The 19,925-nt window shown below is 47.7% G+C and overlaps 1 protein-coding gene across 4 annotated transcripts in view; it reads left to right on the top strand.

Moving 5' to 3' along the window:
* Positions 1 to 19,925, top strand: part of LOC146865549 (baculoviral IAP repeat-containing protein 1-like) — an 851,823-nt gene that overhangs the window by 317,846 nt on the left and 514,052 nt on the right. For all 4 annotated transcript variants that reach the window (XM_085632363.1, XM_085632364.1, XM_085632365.1 and 1 more), the window contains exon 10: positions 10,356 to 10,410. In XM_085632363.1, the coding sequence (XP_085488489.1) occupies positions 10,356 to 10,410 (55 nt within the window). The remainder of the gene's footprint in view (positions 1 to 10,355; positions 10,411 to 19,925) is intronic.

A 19,925-nucleotide genomic window follows, 5' to 3' on the forward strand; every position in this document is an offset into this window, starting at 1 on the left:
ATAAAGGAGCTGTGTTAAATTGAATCAGGAAGTGGGAATTGGAAGGCCAAGAACTAGGAATAATATTAGACCAACCTCTTCCAAAACAAACTCCTGCTTCATTTCTTGAATTGATAGGGTAGGAGGGGTGGGAAAAGAGAGAGTGGGAGTAAATGGAATGCTTCTCCTGCCCTGTTCCACCTATCTCCCAATTGCACGCTTTGCTTGAAGTTGTGCACGCTTGTTAAGATCTCTGCTTGTCTGTTCCCCCTGTCAGCGCTCCCCCTACCTTGTGGATTCCATTTCGATGTATCTCTGCATCTTTGTTACCAATAGTTCTCAATATCTAACCCTTTTAATTTGTGAGGTACACCTTATATTGTGTCTTCTTGAGGCCTTCGATGTGGCTTTGCAGCTGTGTTTTGTTCTTGACTGCCAGCAGTTGCTACTATATTGCTACAATCGCTTCCTCCCTTGCATCGCTATAGTCTTCCAGTATTGAGACCCTGTTTCCTAAGTATAAGTGGTCCTTTTAGACCCACAGTTTAAAAGTAAGTGCAATTGATATTTCTTTTTTTAAAACAGATTTTATTTGTCAAATAACCAATATATTGTAGAGTACTATAACCCAGCAACTCATGCATACAGAATGAACATTGAATTGACTTTGACAATTTCAACGAAAATACAGGACATATGAAGAGCAATACATTGGAAATATTTAAGCAAATAAAATATTCAAAGAAACAAACCCCAAAACCCACCCCCGTCGCACTCACGCCTACCCCAAAACAGCACCATACATGAACAATCTCATTCATCCAGACTCATTGCACCTGTATCTAAAGAACGATGTTGCATGCCAATTATAGGGGGAGGGACACCAAGTCCGCAGGCCTGGCCACTAAAACCGGTTCCAACTCCAGGCCGCGATTTCCTGCCCATCGCCTCCTGACTTTATAATGTTTAAGCGGGTATCCCCTGGCTGCAAAGATAGGGATCTCCAGCCCCATACAGAAATCCATGCTATTTTTCCACACAGATACCGAGGGTGCCCTGGGAGCCTCCAGGCTTTGGCAATATCCCTCTTAGCCAAGGTGAACCCTAATAGCATAAGATGGTGTTTGTATATGCTACCTCCTATATCATCCATAACATGCAGCAGGACCAACTTTGGGGAACTGGGGAGGTCCCAGCCTAGTACCTCGGATAGGCACGACAAGACTCCCCGCCAAAATCGTGCCAAGACGGTGCATTGCCAGATTGTGTGGAGCAAAGTACCCTCCTCATGTTGGCATCGAAAACACAACGGGGAGGCCACCAATCCCGCCCTCCAGAGCCCAACCCTGGTGAAATAGACCCGGCGGAGATATTTAAACTGACTAAGACGAAGACTTACGGCTATAGATGACCCTCGCGGGGAGGCCAGAGCCTCCACCCAGTCCTCCTCCTCCAGTGGGCCTATGTCTCCCTCTCAGGCCTCCTGAAGTCGCTGCAGTGTGGGGGAACAATGGGTAACCAGGGACTGATAAATCTTGGAGATCTTGTGGTCATGGAGGTCTCCCATAAATACTTTTGCCTCTATGGGACTAAACTCAGCCAGGGACCCCAACCACTCGATGTAAGGAGTGATGGCATGTCGGAGCTGTAAATATCAGAAAAATTGAGTTTTAGGCATGTGGAAGTCCTTTTGTAACTCCCGAAAGGACTTTAGAACTGGTCCCCGCATGATGTCTCCGAGTGTAGAGATGCCAATGCGGTCCCAGCTCCGAAAACCGGACAACACCGCCAGTTTTGTAGTCGCCCATTTGACCAAAGGGGAGTCTCCCGATTTAATTTATTCCACCACCCTGTCCTCCGCAACGCCTGTCGCCATATTTGAAATATCATTTTCGTAGCCGGTGGCAAGGAGTTGCGCAGTGGCGCGCAGTATAGTATAGTATGTAGGGTGTTATCTCCCATACAACGCCTCTCGACTGCATAGGCGGGGTCGGGCTTATCACCATACCACCACTCATTGAGGACCAGGAGATGGGAGGCCATATATAATAAGATAGGATATCAGAGGTTGCTAATCCCCCGCAATACGTGGACTGGAAGCAAGTCCGCAGAGCTACCCTCGCCATTTCGCCAGCCCATAGAAACTGACCAAAGGCTGTATTGACACGTCTGAACCAGCCAGGGGAAAATCAGATAGGGATGGTTTTGTAGTTGAAGCGACACCATTTTAAAAATGGCCGATCTGCCATATATTGAAAGAGGAATGTGGGACCAAGGTTTAAGATCTTCCCACACCCGCTCCCATGCAGGGGCCAGATTCCCTTCCCAAGAGATGATCAGAGAATCGGATAAAAACACTCCCAAGTACTTCAACCCCCCAGAGGTTACCTGAACGGAGGAGGCCCAGGGACCGGTGCCCGCCCCTCTCCCTTGGACCCACAGTGTGGATTTACGAGGGTTCATGTACAGGCCGACGTCTCCCCGAATATCTGCATAATACGTAGTAGGCGCTGTCCCGTCCTATCAATATTTGTAAGAAAAAAGAGTACATCATCCGCATATAAGGCAATATGATCTGATAGACCCATCGTCCATTCGAGTCCAGTGACTTGGGTGTCAATCCGTACCCAGGACGCTAAAGGTTCCATGGCCAGCGCAAACAGATAGGGGGACAGCGGACACCCCTGCCTAGTGCCCCGACCAATAGAGAACGAGGAGGAAACAGCGCCGCCCACTCGTACGGACGCCGTCAGGTCTGTATAGAGAAGGGTCAGATAAGACAGGAAGCGTGGTCCAAAATGTAATCTACTGAGAAGTGCGAATAAATATACCCAGCTAAGGGAGTCAAAAGCCCTGTCCATATCTTCAAGTAAGGGCGCGTCCCGCTCCCCCAGACCCTGGACAGTTGCCACTGCAACATGTGCACGCCTTATATTGTGGCGGGTCACCCACTGGGGCATAAACCCGGCCTGATCGGGATGCACTAAAGATGTAATATGGGCACAAAGGCGATTGGCCAATGCCTTGGCCAACACCTTGGCCTCCACATTAAGGAGGGATATAGGGCGATAAGATGCATGATGATCCGGGGGTCTTCCCGGCTTGTGGAACACTACAATCTCCGCGTGCCGCCAGTCACGAGGCAGGTAACCCCGCTCCCTGGCCTCCTCAACCACTCTACAGAAATGAGGTCCCAACTGTAGAAAATAGCGTTTAAAAAATTCGAATGGGAAGCCATTCCGCCCAGGGGCCTTTCCAGGCTGCATCTCATTTGGCGCCGCATCTAGCTCCTCCTCGGTGAGCGGGAGATCCAGCTCCTTGTGCACCTCGTAGGAGAGGGCCTTGGAATGGAATGGAATAGGTTTTTATATAGCGCGATAGCTACCCGCAGGAGTCCCAGCGCTTTAGCAGAATACAGGTGGGTGAAGCGGGTCGAGATTATCGGCTGAAGAAGAAGGTTTTTAGTTTTTTTCGGAAGAGCAGGATGTTAGGTTCTGAGCGGATAGAGAGTGGAAGGGAGTTCCAGAGCCTTGCCGCGTTTGTTGAGAACATTCTTCCTCCACTTCTTTCTCTTTTGAACCTGGGATTGATGACTTGGAAGGCGAGGGTCGACCTCAGCTGCCTATTGGGATGGTAGGGGGTGATCAGGGTGTGATTCAGGATTGCTCCCTTCCTCCAGTAAGCACGGTGGGCGATGCACATGCTTTTGAAGTTGACTCTATCCTTTACTGGCAGCCAGTGAAGTGCTCTTAGTTCAGATTTCACTGATTGCCGGCGGGGAATGCGCAGGAGAGTGCGAGCAGCGCAGCGCAGTTCTGAATAACCTGCAGTTTTTTCAGGGTGAAATCGGGGGCTCCTAGGTATAGGGCATTTCCGTAGTCCAGCCGGGAGAGGATTAGACCCTGGACCATGATCTGTCTGGCCTTAAAAGGGAGGAGCGGTAGGATCTTTCGTATGAGTCTAATAATGCCCATGCAGGTGGCTGCTAGTTTGGTTGCCTGGTGGCTGAAGGTTAATGCGTTATCCAGCCAGATACCCAAGCTCTTGATGGTATCCCTGGCTGGGGGTGCTGGGCCTAGTGCTGGCGGCCACAGAGAGTCAATGGATTTTTGGGGGGAGTTGCCCAGCACCATTAGCTCAGTTTTGTCGCCGTTCAGCTTCAAATAAGACTGGCTCATCCAGGAGCATACTGCTTCCATGCAGCCTCTGAGATCGCTGGAGTAAGAGGAGGGATGAGTCAGGGTAACCACCAGTTGCGTATCGTCGGCGCAGGACCCGACTTGAACGCCGAAAGGGCGTATTATTTCTGCGAGGGGGAGCATATAAATGTTAAACAGTGTGGGGCTCAAGGACGAGCCCTGGGGAACCCCACAACTGAGAGGTTTGCTGGGCGAGGTGGTATTACCCTTGGGCGGTAGAGCATCAAGAAAGCGACCCACCACCGCTTCGGGGAGGCACTCCCTAGGGGCATAGACATCCGCATAATACATGGCAAAGCTTTCAGCAATCATAGAGGGGTCGGTGAGAGCGGACCCATCCGGGCCCAAAACACGTGGTAGGGCCTGGGAGTACAACGACCGCTGGCACAACCTATGCAACAGCTTGCTGGATTTATTACCCCACTGGTAGATTCTACTGTGGGTCGCCAGCCACGCCTGCCAGGCTTCATCAAGCAGAATATGTGCATATTCCTGCTGCGTCAAAAGAAGTTGGCTGCGAGCGCTGTGGTCGGCACCATCCGTACTGACGGATTCCAATGCCCGTAGCTTTGCCTGCGCCTGAAGAAGAGTCTCCCTACGTAATGTACGGGCCGCTGCGCAAAACGCGTTATCCACCCCACAGGCAGTCAGCCCCCTCCACCGTCCCTACATTGGTTGACAAGAATTGATTGGCTGCTGTGCTCGACCCAAACGTAACGTAAGAGTGACCGGTGAGTGGTCCGAAAGTCCACGCGGTAGAATATCCGCAGCAACCACCCTGTTGTCCAGGGCACGGGGACGAAGATGTAATCAAGGTGGGAGAAGGAGCAATGGAGGGCCGACAAGTATGTATAACCCTGTGCCGTCCCATGCAGGCGACGCCAAGGGTCTACCCAATCCATACCCGACACTAGTGAATGCAGCCAGCGATCCCCAACCAGGTCTAATACATCATTCCAGTCTCCCCCCACAACCGTTAACCCATCAGGTATGTCTGCACACACCGGGTAAAATTCCCGCTCCTCATTGTTGAAGCACGTCACCATCCCACTGGCAAACTTTTCGTGGATGCGCTCCCAGTAAGTCTTTCATGTTGATTTCGTCATTTGTCATTACAGTAATTGCATCTGGCTTAGGTTCTCAGTTCTCTACTTGCCTTTCAGCGTTTACATGCCGGAGCTTCCAATCCATTTTCAGTTTCTGTGAACCCCGCATTGTGTTTACGTCATCTTTTCCTAATCAGTAAGAACCCACCATTTCTCTTGTCCTTTCACAATGGTCAGTTTCACGGCACTCCGCCTCATTATTCTGTTCTTTGTCACGCTTTTATTGAGAGACTTTCTGAGTTACTCTGCGCACAATTTTAATTTTTTTCATCTTTTTGCACTATGGGTTTTGGTTTCGTTTTATATACATGCTCGATGTTACCTTCATCACCCTTACGTCATTTCATATTGAATTGCTTCAGCTTGATTCAGATCAGCCGTCTATTTCTCTTGTCACAGTCACGATGCATCTTGTTATTGTTCATATATTATACACCATGAGTTTCTGCAATGCATCATGTTCCAATGTAATTTCTTTTTTTCCTACAGCTCCCCTGAAGAAGGGATGCTACTCATCCCGAAATGCATTGGGCTATTTCTTATGAACTGACGATCAAGTTCACTGCTTTTGCGCAGTTTTCTCATTGATTGTATCGATGTGTTTTCCTTGCTTATGTCATTTTCACATTGATGCCATGTCCAATTTTGTTGCTTCTTTTTGATTGACTTATAAATACAGTCTTTCTTGATACACTTTTTGGTTTCATTGACCACCAGATTGCTGTTTCAAACAGTTTAGACTCACGTTAATTTAATTATACGCTAGCAAAATGTCATAACTGTTCCTCACATATTGCCAGCAGTGCACTCAGTATACTGGTGTCTGTTCACCAGCAGTTTTTTTTTTTTTTATGTCTGTCCACAGTGTCATGAGCTTTTCAACCATGCCCCAGGAAAGGGGCGGGAGGGGCATAAACACTTCCCAAAACTATGGATTCCATCCCTATCATCCCCTGAAGAAATAAATATCTAACCTATGTATCCCTCCATGCCTTCACATGTGTGTACGGGACTCTTCTATGTATTAGGACTGCAACCCCCCCGGGATCCCCTTATAAACCCGGAGTGAAAAACGTGTACATATCCAAAGTGTTGAAAGCATAGCGCCTTATTCCCCATAAGATGTGTTTCCTGCAGTAGGAGGATGTCTGCTTGTGCTCGCTTCGCCTGTTTAAGTATCGTGCCACGCTTGATTTTGTCTAGCGCCCCCCGAACATTCCAACTCATTATTTGAAGGGCCCCAGAGGGATCCTGCTTATCACTAAGGGGGCCAGCCATGAAAAAGTGCAAAACATGAGTGTGTACCAGGCAAGACCATGTGAACTGGATAAGGTGACTCAGAAGCAAAGTAGGCTAGTACGATCGAACAACAAACCCCCCACCCCCCAACCAAACTAACAACACCCCCCCCCCACCCTATACCTCAAAAACAATGAAGTATCTGTTGCGGCGTGCGTGCGTGACAGGCCCCAACAGGGGTTTCCCCCTGCACGCCAATGGATCTCCAACTTACAACCCATTGTCAGCAGGCCCTTTCCCTGTCAGCAGATGTACTGCAGGGGTAACGGCCCTCAATCGTGCTTCCCCACAAGTCAGTCCAATTCAGTAGGCAGACGCTGAGCCGATGCCGCCGTGGCTGAGGTGCTACACGACAAAGATCTGCGTCTGGACCTGGAGCATCTGTATCCTTTCCCTTTCTGCGTGGGTTGTTTTTGCACCATCTCGCTCGACGAAGAGTCTGAATCCCTCCGGGGCGTTGTGTGCGGACGAAGACACACTGTCTCATCTGTTCATTGAAAGACCTCTTCCGGTGAATCAAAAAAATGGGTGCGGGACCAATAAACCACCCACAGTCTGGCAGGGTATAGAAGGGCATAGGGGAGCTTGAGCTCTCGGAGAGGGGCTTTGCTGCCATAAAAGACTGCCGTCGTTGCTGGACCAGCTTAGTATAGTCCGGGAATATCAGGATACGGGCATTATCAAACAGCAGTGGTTCCTTGGCCCTAGCCTGTTTCAGGATAATGGGTCTGTCGTGATAATTGAATAACTTCGCGATAACAGACCTCGGGCGAGCGCCGGGGTGGGGGGCTTCTCGGTCGGCGCGCTCCACCACAAAACACTTAGACAATGACCCCGGAGGGAGCCAACTCTCGAGCCACTTGGTGAGGAACCGCTCTATACCACCCTCCTCGCATCCCTCCGGTAATCCAACAAAGCGGAGATTGTTGCAGCAGGCCCTCCCCTCTGCATCTTCCACCCGGGGAGCCAGCCCACGTTGGACCGTCTCCAGGGAGACCACTCGCTTCTGTAGGGTCTCCACCACATCCTCCACTCCAGAGACCCTAGTTTCAGTCTCCGCAATCCGTGCCACCGCATTGCTGAGATCTTGATGCAACAGCATGACGTCAGATCCCACTGCTCCAATTTTGGCATCCAAGGCATCCCTCGACTGGGTGATGGTGGCCAGGAGGGCGGCGTTATCAGGCACATCACGAGCCGTCCCCCCAGATGCCACAGCAGAGGCCCCAGGGCCTGTGAATTTATCCATTGTGCTTTGTTTGGATGACCCCCCACCCGGCCGGTCTCTCGTCATGGCAGATACGAAAGTTCCCTGTGGGTTAGAGAGTTTTGCGCCTGCTCCGTGTGCGACTCTGTCCAGATAAAATGGGTCCCCAGAAAATCACAAGGGGATAAAGTGTGTCGCAGTCCTGATAGTACACCAATTAACCCACGTCACAGGCCCAGTGTCCGACAAGGGAAATCCTCTCCTGTTGATGTGGCCTGGCCACCAAGCACACGATGGGCACCAGGGCGAGATGTAGGGGAGCTCTGCAACTCCACACCACCAAGGGATACAGCTATGCAGTGCACCGCTCACCAGGACCGCTCACAGTCAAGCAAACCACTCTGGTCACCGCTCCCAGCAGGGAGCCTGGGGGAGTACAAGGCAACCTCGCCTCAGCACCTTAGAGATCCTCACACATGACATAGATGGCGTCGCAACAGCATCCACAGGGCACTTGCGGCAGGCTCACGCGGCCCGATCGACCACCGAGGCGAGCCTGACGTTCCACCAGGGGGGGAGAAATATGTGGCATGTAGCCCCCCACCGGGGTCCCAAGACTACGCCTGTCCCCAACTCCACCGACAGGGCATCCAACACAGCCCTAGTGTGCAGCCGGCCCCCAGGACCGGGCCCTCGACAGCGGTGCGGGGGCAGGCCCAACAGTCCCCATGTCAGGCACCAGTAAGACCAGGATGCCCTGTCCTGAAATCCGGATGTCGGTCACAGCCCCCCACGTGGCCCGACACAGCCGCCGATCAATGGCACAGGAGACTCAAAGTGCAAGGGGCGGCTGGGGTGCACACCAAGAGCGCCAGGAAGCCCCACAGCGACCCCCCACCAGGACCCATGCGGTACGATAATGCCGCCGATGCGGGCCCCACACACCACGGGGCGGCTGCTCACAGCAAGGCCCCAGCCTGGGGGAGCCGCTATCTGCGGCTCGGATCAGCCTTTGGGGTTCGACGCACAGCCCCCTGGTCGAGCCGCCCCTATCCCGGCTCTCCCCCTCGTGGTCCGATGGCGCCGCCGACCAGACTCACTCACGATAATGACAATAGTGTGACATACCTGTATGTGTGTGGTAGGCATGTGTTTAGATGCAAGCCTGATTGTCGCACTGCCACAGTAGTGACTACTCTTGCTCCAGCATTTGCTGCCAAATCACTTTATAAGGGGACTGAGTGAAGATTAGTATTATCAATTTACACTCTAAAGAGGAAGGAGGTAAACCTGTATGGAAGTGATGAGTGAAATGTGTGCCTGTCTGTGAGGGGAGGACATTGTAACATGGGTAAGAAATAGCAGTATACTGAAGATAGAGGGAATTTCTGATTGAGAGGATACATTTACCGAGAGGGATGAGATGAAGGTGGGATTTGGATCCACCTCAAGTCTATTTATGTCTTGGAAATTGTCTCCTTCATCCACCTCTTTCATCCTATCTTAACACTTCTTTTTGAGTTCCCCCACAGTGCATACCTCCATTCCCAAAGCATTGACACAGTCAGCTGCTGCCACGTTGACACCTTTCCACTCCACTGAGGGTGTATGGAAGAAAACCACGTAGTTCCCTGTAGAGATCAACAGCAAAGGTTACTATAAAGTTTGTCTCCACTGTGAATTTGCTCTTAATTTAGGGTGTATGGGCTCCTTTCTGAAGACTATAGCAGGTCTCTGGCAGTAAACAAAGTAACGCAGTCCAAGGATAAGAGGGAAGAGCCTAGCGAGTGTGCTGAATTTATGAAGTTCCAGGTCCAACGTTGGTCAGGTGTGTGAATTTGCCCAGATTAATGTAGTTTCTGTATACCATTCAGCATGTCCTTCAGTAAAGGCCGAAATGTCGGCCTCCACTGCAGAAATGTTAGCCTACTGGCGTACGACTAAAATCTGGTTTCAATCTCCACCCCCTCATATAAAGGGGGAAACCTCAGCCTGGAATCTGTGCTTACCAGAGGGAGATTTCTACCAACGCGTAGGTGGAAATCTACATGTTCGTGTATTTCAGCCCATTATTAGGCCCTATGTTCTTAGGAGATAAGATTAATTTCCCTGTCACGCTCCTGAAAAGAGTTGGGCTTGCTTCCACAGCGCAATCTAAGACTGGAATAAAAAAAAAATCCAGAGGTGATTTACTTTCCAGGTCCATCCCTGAACCCTTGTATTTTCATGGTTCACAAGACCCCTTTACACCCTGATTGAAGAAATAAATATGTTTATTTGTTGATCAACTCAATGTATTTATCGATATACACCAAATCTTAATCCTGCCTACCTTTTCATTAGGTTTGACCTCATGACACTGTATTATTTTATTGTATGACAATTCTCTGCGGCCCAAATGTGTTTAAATATAATCAGCCAATGAATTCTCAGTTGCTCTGCGCTCAATAGCAGCGATCACACTATTTCAGTATGAAAGTCATATGACATCCTATATACATTACTTACATGGTTGTGAGACAAATAGAGACACATTTAAATAGTATGCTGTCATTTGTTTCTCAGGAGATTGACAGAAATATGGCTGGACGAAAGAAGGATAGTGGCACTACTGTTACTGGTAAGCAAATCGCCAATCAATTTCACTTGAAAAAGTAGTTTTCCCTCTGGTTCCCAATGTGGCCGCATTTCTCTTGAGAGGAAGGGGCAGGGTATAGATTTCCTCCGAAGAGTGTTACATATCAAACACATGATAGTTCTACTAATACGTATGTATGTTAGGTACAATTATTTATTAGTTGCAGATGTTGGGTGTTCTTACATTGGTTTGCCTAGTCTTGTAATGATCTATGTTGCGGTAAAAGAAGATACTGATAATACAAAGGCTAAACATAAAGGCCCCACAAATGATTCCTTTAAATGTAAATATTGATAAGAAATATTTACATTTAGAAAAAGTTGTTGAAGTAACTTGATGAAGAACATGCCAGAAATTTCAAGTTAACAAATACCTTTAGCAGGAACCAAAATCCGTCGCCAACAGGTCTGCATTACACAAGTATAAATTCGGAAATGTGTACTAAATTACTCCTTATTTAGGGGTGAAACCTAATTTTTTAGATTTTTCATATTCTCTGAAGTGGTAGTTACCTTTTAAATACAGCTCCATTTCCATGAGCTAAGCCATGACAAAGCTCGTATTTGTGAACGAATCGTTCACTCAATGTGCATTTAAATAACGCTTCATGGCCTGACTCTATTGCAGTATTTAGGCACAGACTCCCAGACTCAAGTTCCCCACAAACAATAAAGTTAATATCCTAGACTAGAGGCTATAATCCAGCATCACTTTTCAAACTTTGTAAATCAAGGAGATTTAGCAGACTCCTTCCCATTAGCCTGTTTGATCACTGTTGAGTTCATCTAGATTATTGTAACAAACTCTAGGTTAGTATCCCCAAGGAGATAATACATTTACCACCTTGCGTTATCCCAGGGTTTAGGGTTAGCTGCGAAATAACTTGTGTTAACAATGTTACTGGATCTTTTCGTGCATTTACTTGCTTCTGGATTCCATCTGCTTTTAGCTGTCTAAAAACATTCATTGCATTTACCTAATGTGTTCAGTGTTATTGCAAAACCATAACTCGGTGGGATTGGTACAGATGTGTGGTAACTCTATGACCCACATTTCTGCGATTACAGCAGCTCCCTAAATGATCATGCCAGTAAATTGAGCAATCTCCGCTGACATCTGCGTTGACCTTCACAAGTTGGCCTTGGTGAAATTTCAGTAATGCTGGCGTACCATGTGTAATTTTGGTATTTTCACGTTTCCCGTGTTATGTGTAATTCCCCAAATTAAGCTATTACTCCTGTTGTGTAATCATGCAGCCTTTGCGTCAACAGTTTTGCGTGAGTGCATGGGAAAATTGCAAATGACCAGAGCGCTAGCAGCTCCTGTTTGCTGTGCTTGTGTTATTTACCCTATTTAGTTTTTGGTATGAAATGCATCCTCACATCTAAATTGGGCATTTTGCACCAAATATAGTGGAAAGTGGAATTTTTGCCTTTCATGTAATTATGCATAATGGGCAAAATATACAAACATTGGGAATCTTGATTTCCTGATTAGAACTGTCTCTGAATTGCAATTAGGAAATCGGTATTCCTAATTTATGAAACGTATTGAGTTTCATTTAGGGATTCATTGTGGGTCGCAAATCAACCTATCCCATGAATATTAATGAGGTAAATCACAGTTAGGAATCACAGCAATTACAGAGATGGTGGCCCGCTGAGGTCAGTAGACCACCATGTCCGTGAACGCTTTTTAATAAAGCATTTTTTTAAATGCTTAAAGGAAATCGGTTTCGTTTAAAAAGAAAAAAGTGAATACTTGAAGTTTCATTTTGTAAGAGTAGGCAGTGGTCCGTGCAACCACTGCCTGCTCTTAAAAATATTATTATTTACAATCTAAAAGGGGAGGGAATCCCTTAGGGACTCCTCCCCCTTTGCAAATGGGTTACCACCAGTTTTAAACTGGTGGAAAAGTATTACTATTTTGCGACCGGAATTCGGTCTCAAAACAGTAATACATACCATACTGATTCGGTATTTGGAAGGGACTCCCAAAACACGCACCTTCCAAATACCAAATCGCAAATGGAAAATGCGATGCATTTTGTACATTTTAAAAAACATTTATCTGGTCATCAGCGGATGGATTCTGCGAATCTGGCCTTTTACAACTGGAAAAATGCTTTGTACATCTGTCCCTATGTTTCATAATTTGTCAGAAATGTTAATCATTATACAAAAGCAGATTACACAAATTTTGCACACCGATATTCATAATTTGAAATCCATGCAGTGCTGACGCAGACTTCATCCTTCCCTGTCATTACTTTGAGTACCATTAGATTGGCACTAGTAATACCTGCTATTTATAGAGCTGTGAAATGGTGAAACTCAGTACAGTTCTAATAGTTCTTCTTGTAGGGGGAAAGGTGGAAGCCTTTACTTCTCATTCGCAAGGCAGGGGAGAGTGAGCCCAGTGTGGAATTATAAAGAGTCTACCAAAGTTATTGGCTGGGTTACGGGGTGTATCAGGAGTTTCTCCCTAGCTGTCCATAATGTGTCCTACATTCTCTTTTACAGTAGTATGATAATCTGGTTATACTTTACCAGCAGGGAGGGGGTGGGTGGACCACACCCATTCACAACCCCATCTGACAAATAACCATACATTTTACATATACACACCCATGCATGCACCAAACATCACAAAACATACCGGCTTCAGCATCTCTAGAGGGAAGACTTGTAGGCTCCAGGATGGTTGGAAGTGCCGCCTTTTCTCGTTGGATGACATTTGGCCAGCCAATGAGATTAGGCCACAGTCCCTACCTTGTCACAGAATGGAATGCGGTCAGTGAGAGTTGTTGACCTCAACTCCCTCTGTTACGGGGTGTCAGTGATAGACACTCAGCCCTGGGCACTTCAGGTCTTAAAACTGAAGCACCCAAGTTCAAGGCGCTTGTTGTTCCTCCCCTTTGTCATGAGGTCATCCAAGTGCTTTGCTGGGCTGAAGAGGTCACGCCCACAGGAGCTGTGACATCTTCAGCCTGGAAAGGTTCAGCTCAGGCAGCCAGGTGCCTGTGCATTTTGTGCATGTTTAGCTCCTCTTTGACTGACAAAAAATATCAGGAGTGTCTGTCAGGCTGACCTTTGCTCAGCCTGACAGACACTCTTTATGTCTGGAAAAAAGGTCTGAGTGGGGTATGGGGCCCCTTCGTCTGTGAGGATGGGCTGCAGCTGTTCACCAGTGGTCAAGGACAATTCACAAGTCATTTTCTGCAAAACAAAGGATAACAAAGACGCTTTCTGGCCACCCCTTCCTGGAGAACACCCGACAACAACTAGCTGGTGGTGGGGCCAGAGTGTTCAGCAAAGGGCACAGTGGTTACTGAGAGAATTGTGAGTGGGGAAATTGTACCTACTTGCTCAGGTGAAACCGCTGGGCTAGAAATGCCTGTCACTACCCACGATGACTATAAAATTATATCCACGGGGTGGCTAAAATGGAACGATGGAGGCCTGGCTATAGTTTATGAAAAAAACTCTTGACATACTGCCATACCACCTGCTACATTTAAGGTAGCTGAAACACTCCCTAATCGTGTTTTCATATCCCCTTCTCTTTCGTTGTGCCATTTATCAGCCTCCCGTGCTTCATCCAATGTTGGTACTGGACCAGTGTATTTAATGGCACCTTTTGTTCTTTAGGCCTCATCATTTATTCAGGCTTCCTCATGTATGCTTCTTGGGGACGTCAGCATATGGACAGGCCATGATAACTACCCTGAGAACAATAATTTGCTTCAAGCATGGACCTCATTGTCCTTAATGGAAAGATACTTCATCTCACTCATCTCTTTGGCCACATTCTAGACCACATTTTCATCCTCTGAAATGTTTTGAGTCCAAGCCGGGAATATTTTTACCCTGGACTTATCATGCTTTTTGATATTTCGTTCCTCCTAGTTTTCCCTTCCCTCAGTTTTCTCAAGAATCTGGTCTGACGTGACTGCAAACATTCTAGAAGAAGCCTCGGTCTCTGCCCCTGCCTCCTTGGCTGCCACCTTAACAATTACTTTGTTCTGCTTGAGATTCCAATGCTCCCTTGATGAAATCTTCTCCCCATCGGCTACATCCAACGCTCCTTTGTACAATATACAACATAAAGTGCCAAAAAGTGAAAACCCTGCACGAAAGAGCAGAGCGTACTTTTGCACCTCTTCTAAAGCTCTCAACCCTGTCAGAAGAAAACAAGCATTTGCAATGCAGTAGGTCTCGCATTACTGAAAGTTGAAGCTATTGGCGTTGCAAATAATAATGCAACGTCAATAGCTCAAACTTTCAGTAATGCGAGACGTATTGCATTGCAAATGCTTGTTTAATGTGTGCTGAGGTTATCAATTCTGCATCTGAACCCTGTCTTAAGGATAATGGATGACAACAGTTCCTAAATTGGTACTGGGCTGGATGCTATCATTGTTTGTAAGCCTAGACTGAGGCATGGTTAAAAGAATGATTTTACTTGTATCACGTTTTAGGTTTGGCTGTATGTTTCTCTCTGACTTTATGCCAGATGTTTCAGAGATGTTAGAAGGAATGACTTGAGTGGGCCAAGGGGCACTGCCGGCTCTGTGACTGGCTGAGCACAGGTCACATGTCTGGAACGGGTTCTAGGTGTTGCACCATGTTGACCTGGCACATGAGGTGTTAATTGGTGGCACTGGTAAAAACAAATAGTAAGGAAAACAAAGCCACCCCGATATGTGAACCTGAAGTAGATTAATGTTGTAGAAAAACAGTGGTTCTGATATGGCCAAAAAAGTTCCAAGGAAGGTAGTCTCCCATATGGGAACAATGTACTAGAGTCATAATTGATAATTAATATCTTCGGGAGCGATAAGTAATATGCACAGGGACTTGTCAAAATAACGTCTGTTATTAATTTTTTGAAGATAATGCAAAAAAAGGACTCAGATGCTCACATAGGTAAGTGACAACAAGCCTGACGTGATAAGTGAGGGTGACTTTAAAACATAAACATCGCATTGACAACATATAGGGGAACTCCTCAAGACGTTATACAAAGTGTAAGGAGTTCTTGTTGTACGGGGTCGACGGCATTTCGATCTCGCCACGCCCACTTCGCTTCTCCGTTGCGGACTGCCCCTGCAAACCGGCCGCCTAGACCCGGAGGCCCGCAGGCGCTGGCTGGGGCACGTCGGACTTCTAGGCCTGAGCTGGCCGCTCACCTTAGAAGAGCGCCCCCGCATCTCACCGAGTGCTCTGGGTCCTATCTCCCCCGCCTTTCTCCCTGCACGGCGGATATCCTTGCTCGCTGGTCACCGGGAGACAGCCTCCTGCTGCGGGGTGGCCTAAACTGCACCGGGGTGCGCCTGGGCCTGCACGGCTGGAGACAGATTCGGAGAGGCATAATCACACGCAGTAAGCACAACCATACAATGCAGTCACTTTAGGAGTACCTTGTCTACGGCGGCGATCTGCACCCTGGTGTGCCTGCTGGGGGGGTAGGTCTACCACTTTGCCTGCTGTGTGGCGACCACCCTCCCTGCTGCCGGTGCTGTTCCAATCGCTGTGGCCCCACGCTGCACTCCTGTCTCACTGGCTAAGGCTCTCCTGCACCTCCACGCATAAGCTGGTCACCCTGCTGGGCACCCAATCGTCAGGTAGCGAATCCTCCCTTCCGGGTCTGTGGGCAGAATGGGCAAGGTGGATGCCAAACAATCAAAGCTTGCCTTCGAACACTGCATGCAAACTCGGCAGGAGGAATCTGCCCCGGTGACTGGTGAGCTTGCCACCCAGACTGAACTTGGCACAACGCGGGATGACGATCTAAAAGCGCTACTACTAGACATTAAGGCTAGCATTGGTGGCAACGCTACTAAACTTGACCAATTTTCTTGACGGCGTTAAGACCAGGGTGGACGCATATGACTCGCAAATCACGCAATTGGAGGCAAGGGTGTCTGATGTTGAAGATGCAATGACTGGCGATAAGCAGAAGCTACTGCAAATGGACAGAGTACTGGAGCTAATAAAAGCCAAGAATGAAGATTTGGAGGCGGGCTCTCGTCGGAACAACCTCCGCATCACGGGCATACCCGAGTCCGCCAACATCTCGAAGATGGAAGATTTTGTAGAGGAGCTACTACGTGAACTCTTCGGAGAGGTGCTCTCATCGGTCGTTATTGTGGAGAGGGCACACCGATCTTTAGGACCTCGGCATCCTCAGGGGCGCCGGCCCGCCCGATAATCACCAAGCTCCTGTACTATTGCGATTGTAACGCTGTTCTGCGCGCTGCATGCGACAAGGGTGAAGTGTGACACCAAAGGAACACGCTTGCATTTTACCCGGACTTTACGCTGGCAGTGCAGGCCACGCAACGGGAGTTTCTCCCAGCCAAGAGGTTACTCCAAAAACAAGATGTCTCATACTCCCTGGTTTACCCTGCTAAGCTGAGAATAAAGGTGGGGCACAGACGCAATACTTCAATGACCCTAAAGCCGCCTTGGCATTCGCTAAAAAACTGGAAAAGCAAAACCGTCCTACACAGAACAACTCACTGCAAGCTGAGAGTGGAGGACCAAGTGATAATGACTAATTGGAGTTCACAGTTCTGCCCTCATCGCTCTCTGGCCTGTATGTAGATGCCTGAACTGCTCACTGCCCAGTCACATCTCTTTTGCGGGGTGTTGGACCTGGTACCATTGGCGTGAGTCTCCCTTCCATTTTTTCGCTGTTGTCTCCTCTGTTTTTGATATGTTTTGCTGGTTTTAGATGCTTTGGGAACTGTGCCACTGCTATTCAGTGCCACAGTGCAAGTGCTCCCTATGTTTAATTGTTCTAGTGAATTAGGGCCATATGCATCATTCCAAATTGCGATCGCAAACGGCGAAATTCGCAGAATTTGGGGGTTTGCGATCGTAATTTGGCTCAGTGGTATGTATTAAAGAAAAACTGCCTCGCAAAATAAGGAATCGCAAAATTTGCGATTCCTTATTTTGCGATTGCATTTAAGGAATCGCAAATTGCGATTCCTTAAATGCTATGTAAGAAGCATAGAAAAAGTGCAATTTGGCCTTAAGGAATCGCAAATTACCACTAACTTCAAGTTGGTGGTAATTTGCGATTTCTCTGAAAAATGCACTTTTTGGCATTTTTCAAAGTGCCATGTGGCGCACATACATGCCCTTAGGGCATGTATGTGTGCCACATGTGCACACATGCACATTTCAGGGGTGCAACAGGGTGTCCTTTTGACACCCTGGCACGCTTGAAATTGCATTTTCAATTTGAGATTCTCTAACTGAGAATCGCAAATTGAAAATGTCTTCCCATTCATTCCTATGGGCCTCTAGGCCCATAGGAATGAATGGGGAGGTATTACTTAATTGTGAATCGCAATTTGCAATTAAGGAACATGTAGGATTCGCTAAATTATTTGCAAATCCTACTACATAGCGTTTTGCGTTTCTCAAATAGCGATTCGCAAAAAATCCCTATTTTTGAATCGCAAAAATGTATTTTCATACATATTGCCCTTAGTGACTCCATGATTGGCTTATTTGATTTACTTGTCAGACCCTAGTGCAGTGCACCATGTGTGCCCAGGGCCTGTAAATCAAATGCTGCTGGTGGGCTTGCAGCACTGGTTGTGCCACCCACAGAAGCATCTTATAAAGTGTGTCTCAGGCCTGCCATTGCAGAGCCTGTGTGCAGTCCAGCACTGCCATACTGACTTGGTAAAGTGCACCCACTTACCAGTCCCTAAACCTTCCATTTTTTTCATATCAGACACCCCTAAGGTTGGCCCAAGGGCAGTGTGCATTGTAAGTACAAGGTAGGATATGCCCTGATGTGTGTGGCATGTCCTGATAGTGAATTACAGCCAATTTCGTTTTTCACTATTGCAAGGCCACCTGCCCCCATAGGCGAGAATGGGCAGTTTGATTATAACATTTTATAATCCTAACTTTCCCAGGGAACATGGTAGAAAAACGAATTTAGTATGCCTGAACTCAGAATAAAATACATCTTTTAGTGAACTTGGTTTTAACATTCTGTATTTCCAAATACCACTTTTAGAAAGTAGGTTTTTTCTTACCTAACCATCCAGCCTGCCTCTGCTAGGTTGTGTATTGCATGTCTGGTTTGTGAATGACAGGGGCTGGGGAGGCTCCAGGAGACAGGGTGAGTCAGCACAAAGCTGGATAGACCTATCTGGATTGGGAGTGGTGAGAGGAGTAGCACCTGGGCCTGAATAGGGCTGTGCCTGCCTTCCACAATGCTGACTCCACCAACTGTGGTGCGTCTGATGACCCTGGCCCACACTGACAAAGGAAGAAGTTGTGCACTGGCAGAATGCACCCAGAACTGGTTTGGACTAGGTACAGGACCCTCTGCCTTCAGAGGACAAATGATTTACTGGTATAAATAGTGGGGCCCAGACCCCAGAACTTTAGATCACTTCTGGGAATCAAGACAGACCTTTTGCCAAGGAGAAGAACCAGAGAATCTGCAGGAGTTTTTAATTGCCCCTATGCCAATGTGTTGTCTGCTGGGGTTAGCCTTCAGTGGTTTCTGTATTGCCAAGGAAAGTAGAAAGACTTTTATTTGCAACTTTCATCATCTTGAAGAAGAATCTCCAAGGGCTTGAACTGTGCTTGCCTCCTGCTGAAGTCTCAGGGATACAAGACTTCCCCACCAGCTCCCCCCTGAATTTCCTTGCTGGGAATTCTATCTGCAGAAGCCTTCGTGTTGTAGGGAGCTGGAAGCATGACTCAATGAGAAGAAGCGTGTCGCATTTGCAGCTGTTGCCATCGCATCATCGGACAAACCTGTCGCCACTGCAGAGGTCGCCGCCGCATCACCGGAGAAGCGTGTCTCCATCGCAGCTGCTGAACATCGCATCACCGGAGAAGCGTGTCACCATCGCAAGGGTCGTCGTCGCATCAACGGAAAAGTGTGCCGCAGGGCCTGTCACGGCTCCAAAGTTACAGAGTTCGCATCGCATCAAGGGAGCCATCTTATTGCATCGAACCGGAGTGTCGCATCGCATCAAGGCGCCATCTTGTCGCATCGCAACTGAAACGCACCAGAGATCATCGCATCACCTCCTCTCCGGTAAGGAACAGACGCATCGCCTACTTTGCGCAAGCACTGAGGAACCGACGCATTGCCTCCCCCGAAACAAGGAACCGACGCATTGTTCTCCCTGTGAAACATTTGCTTATTTTGCGTGACGCATCCAAGGTACTTTTGTGAGAAACGTGTCGCATTTACCATCAACTTGTACTAAGCTATTTCTACCAACTAAGAGCCTATTTTAATTACAGTATTGTGGATTTTTGTCGTTTTGGTCTTGTGTTAAGTCTATATAAAGAATATTTACCTTTATAAAAGCTATGTGGTGTCCATCTGTAGTGTTTTCACTGTATTACTGTATGTGTTCAGAAATGCTTTACATACTACCTCTGAGATAAACCTGGCTGCTCGTGCCAAGCTACCCAGGGGGTGCGAAAGGGTTATTTAGGAGT

Source organism: Triturus cristatus, chromosome 2_1 (assembly GCF_964204655.1).
Source record: "Triturus cristatus chromosome 2_1, aTriCri1.1, whole genome shotgun sequence".
Taxonomy (NCBI): domain Eukaryota; kingdom Metazoa; phylum Chordata; class Amphibia; order Caudata; family Salamandridae; genus Triturus; species Triturus cristatus.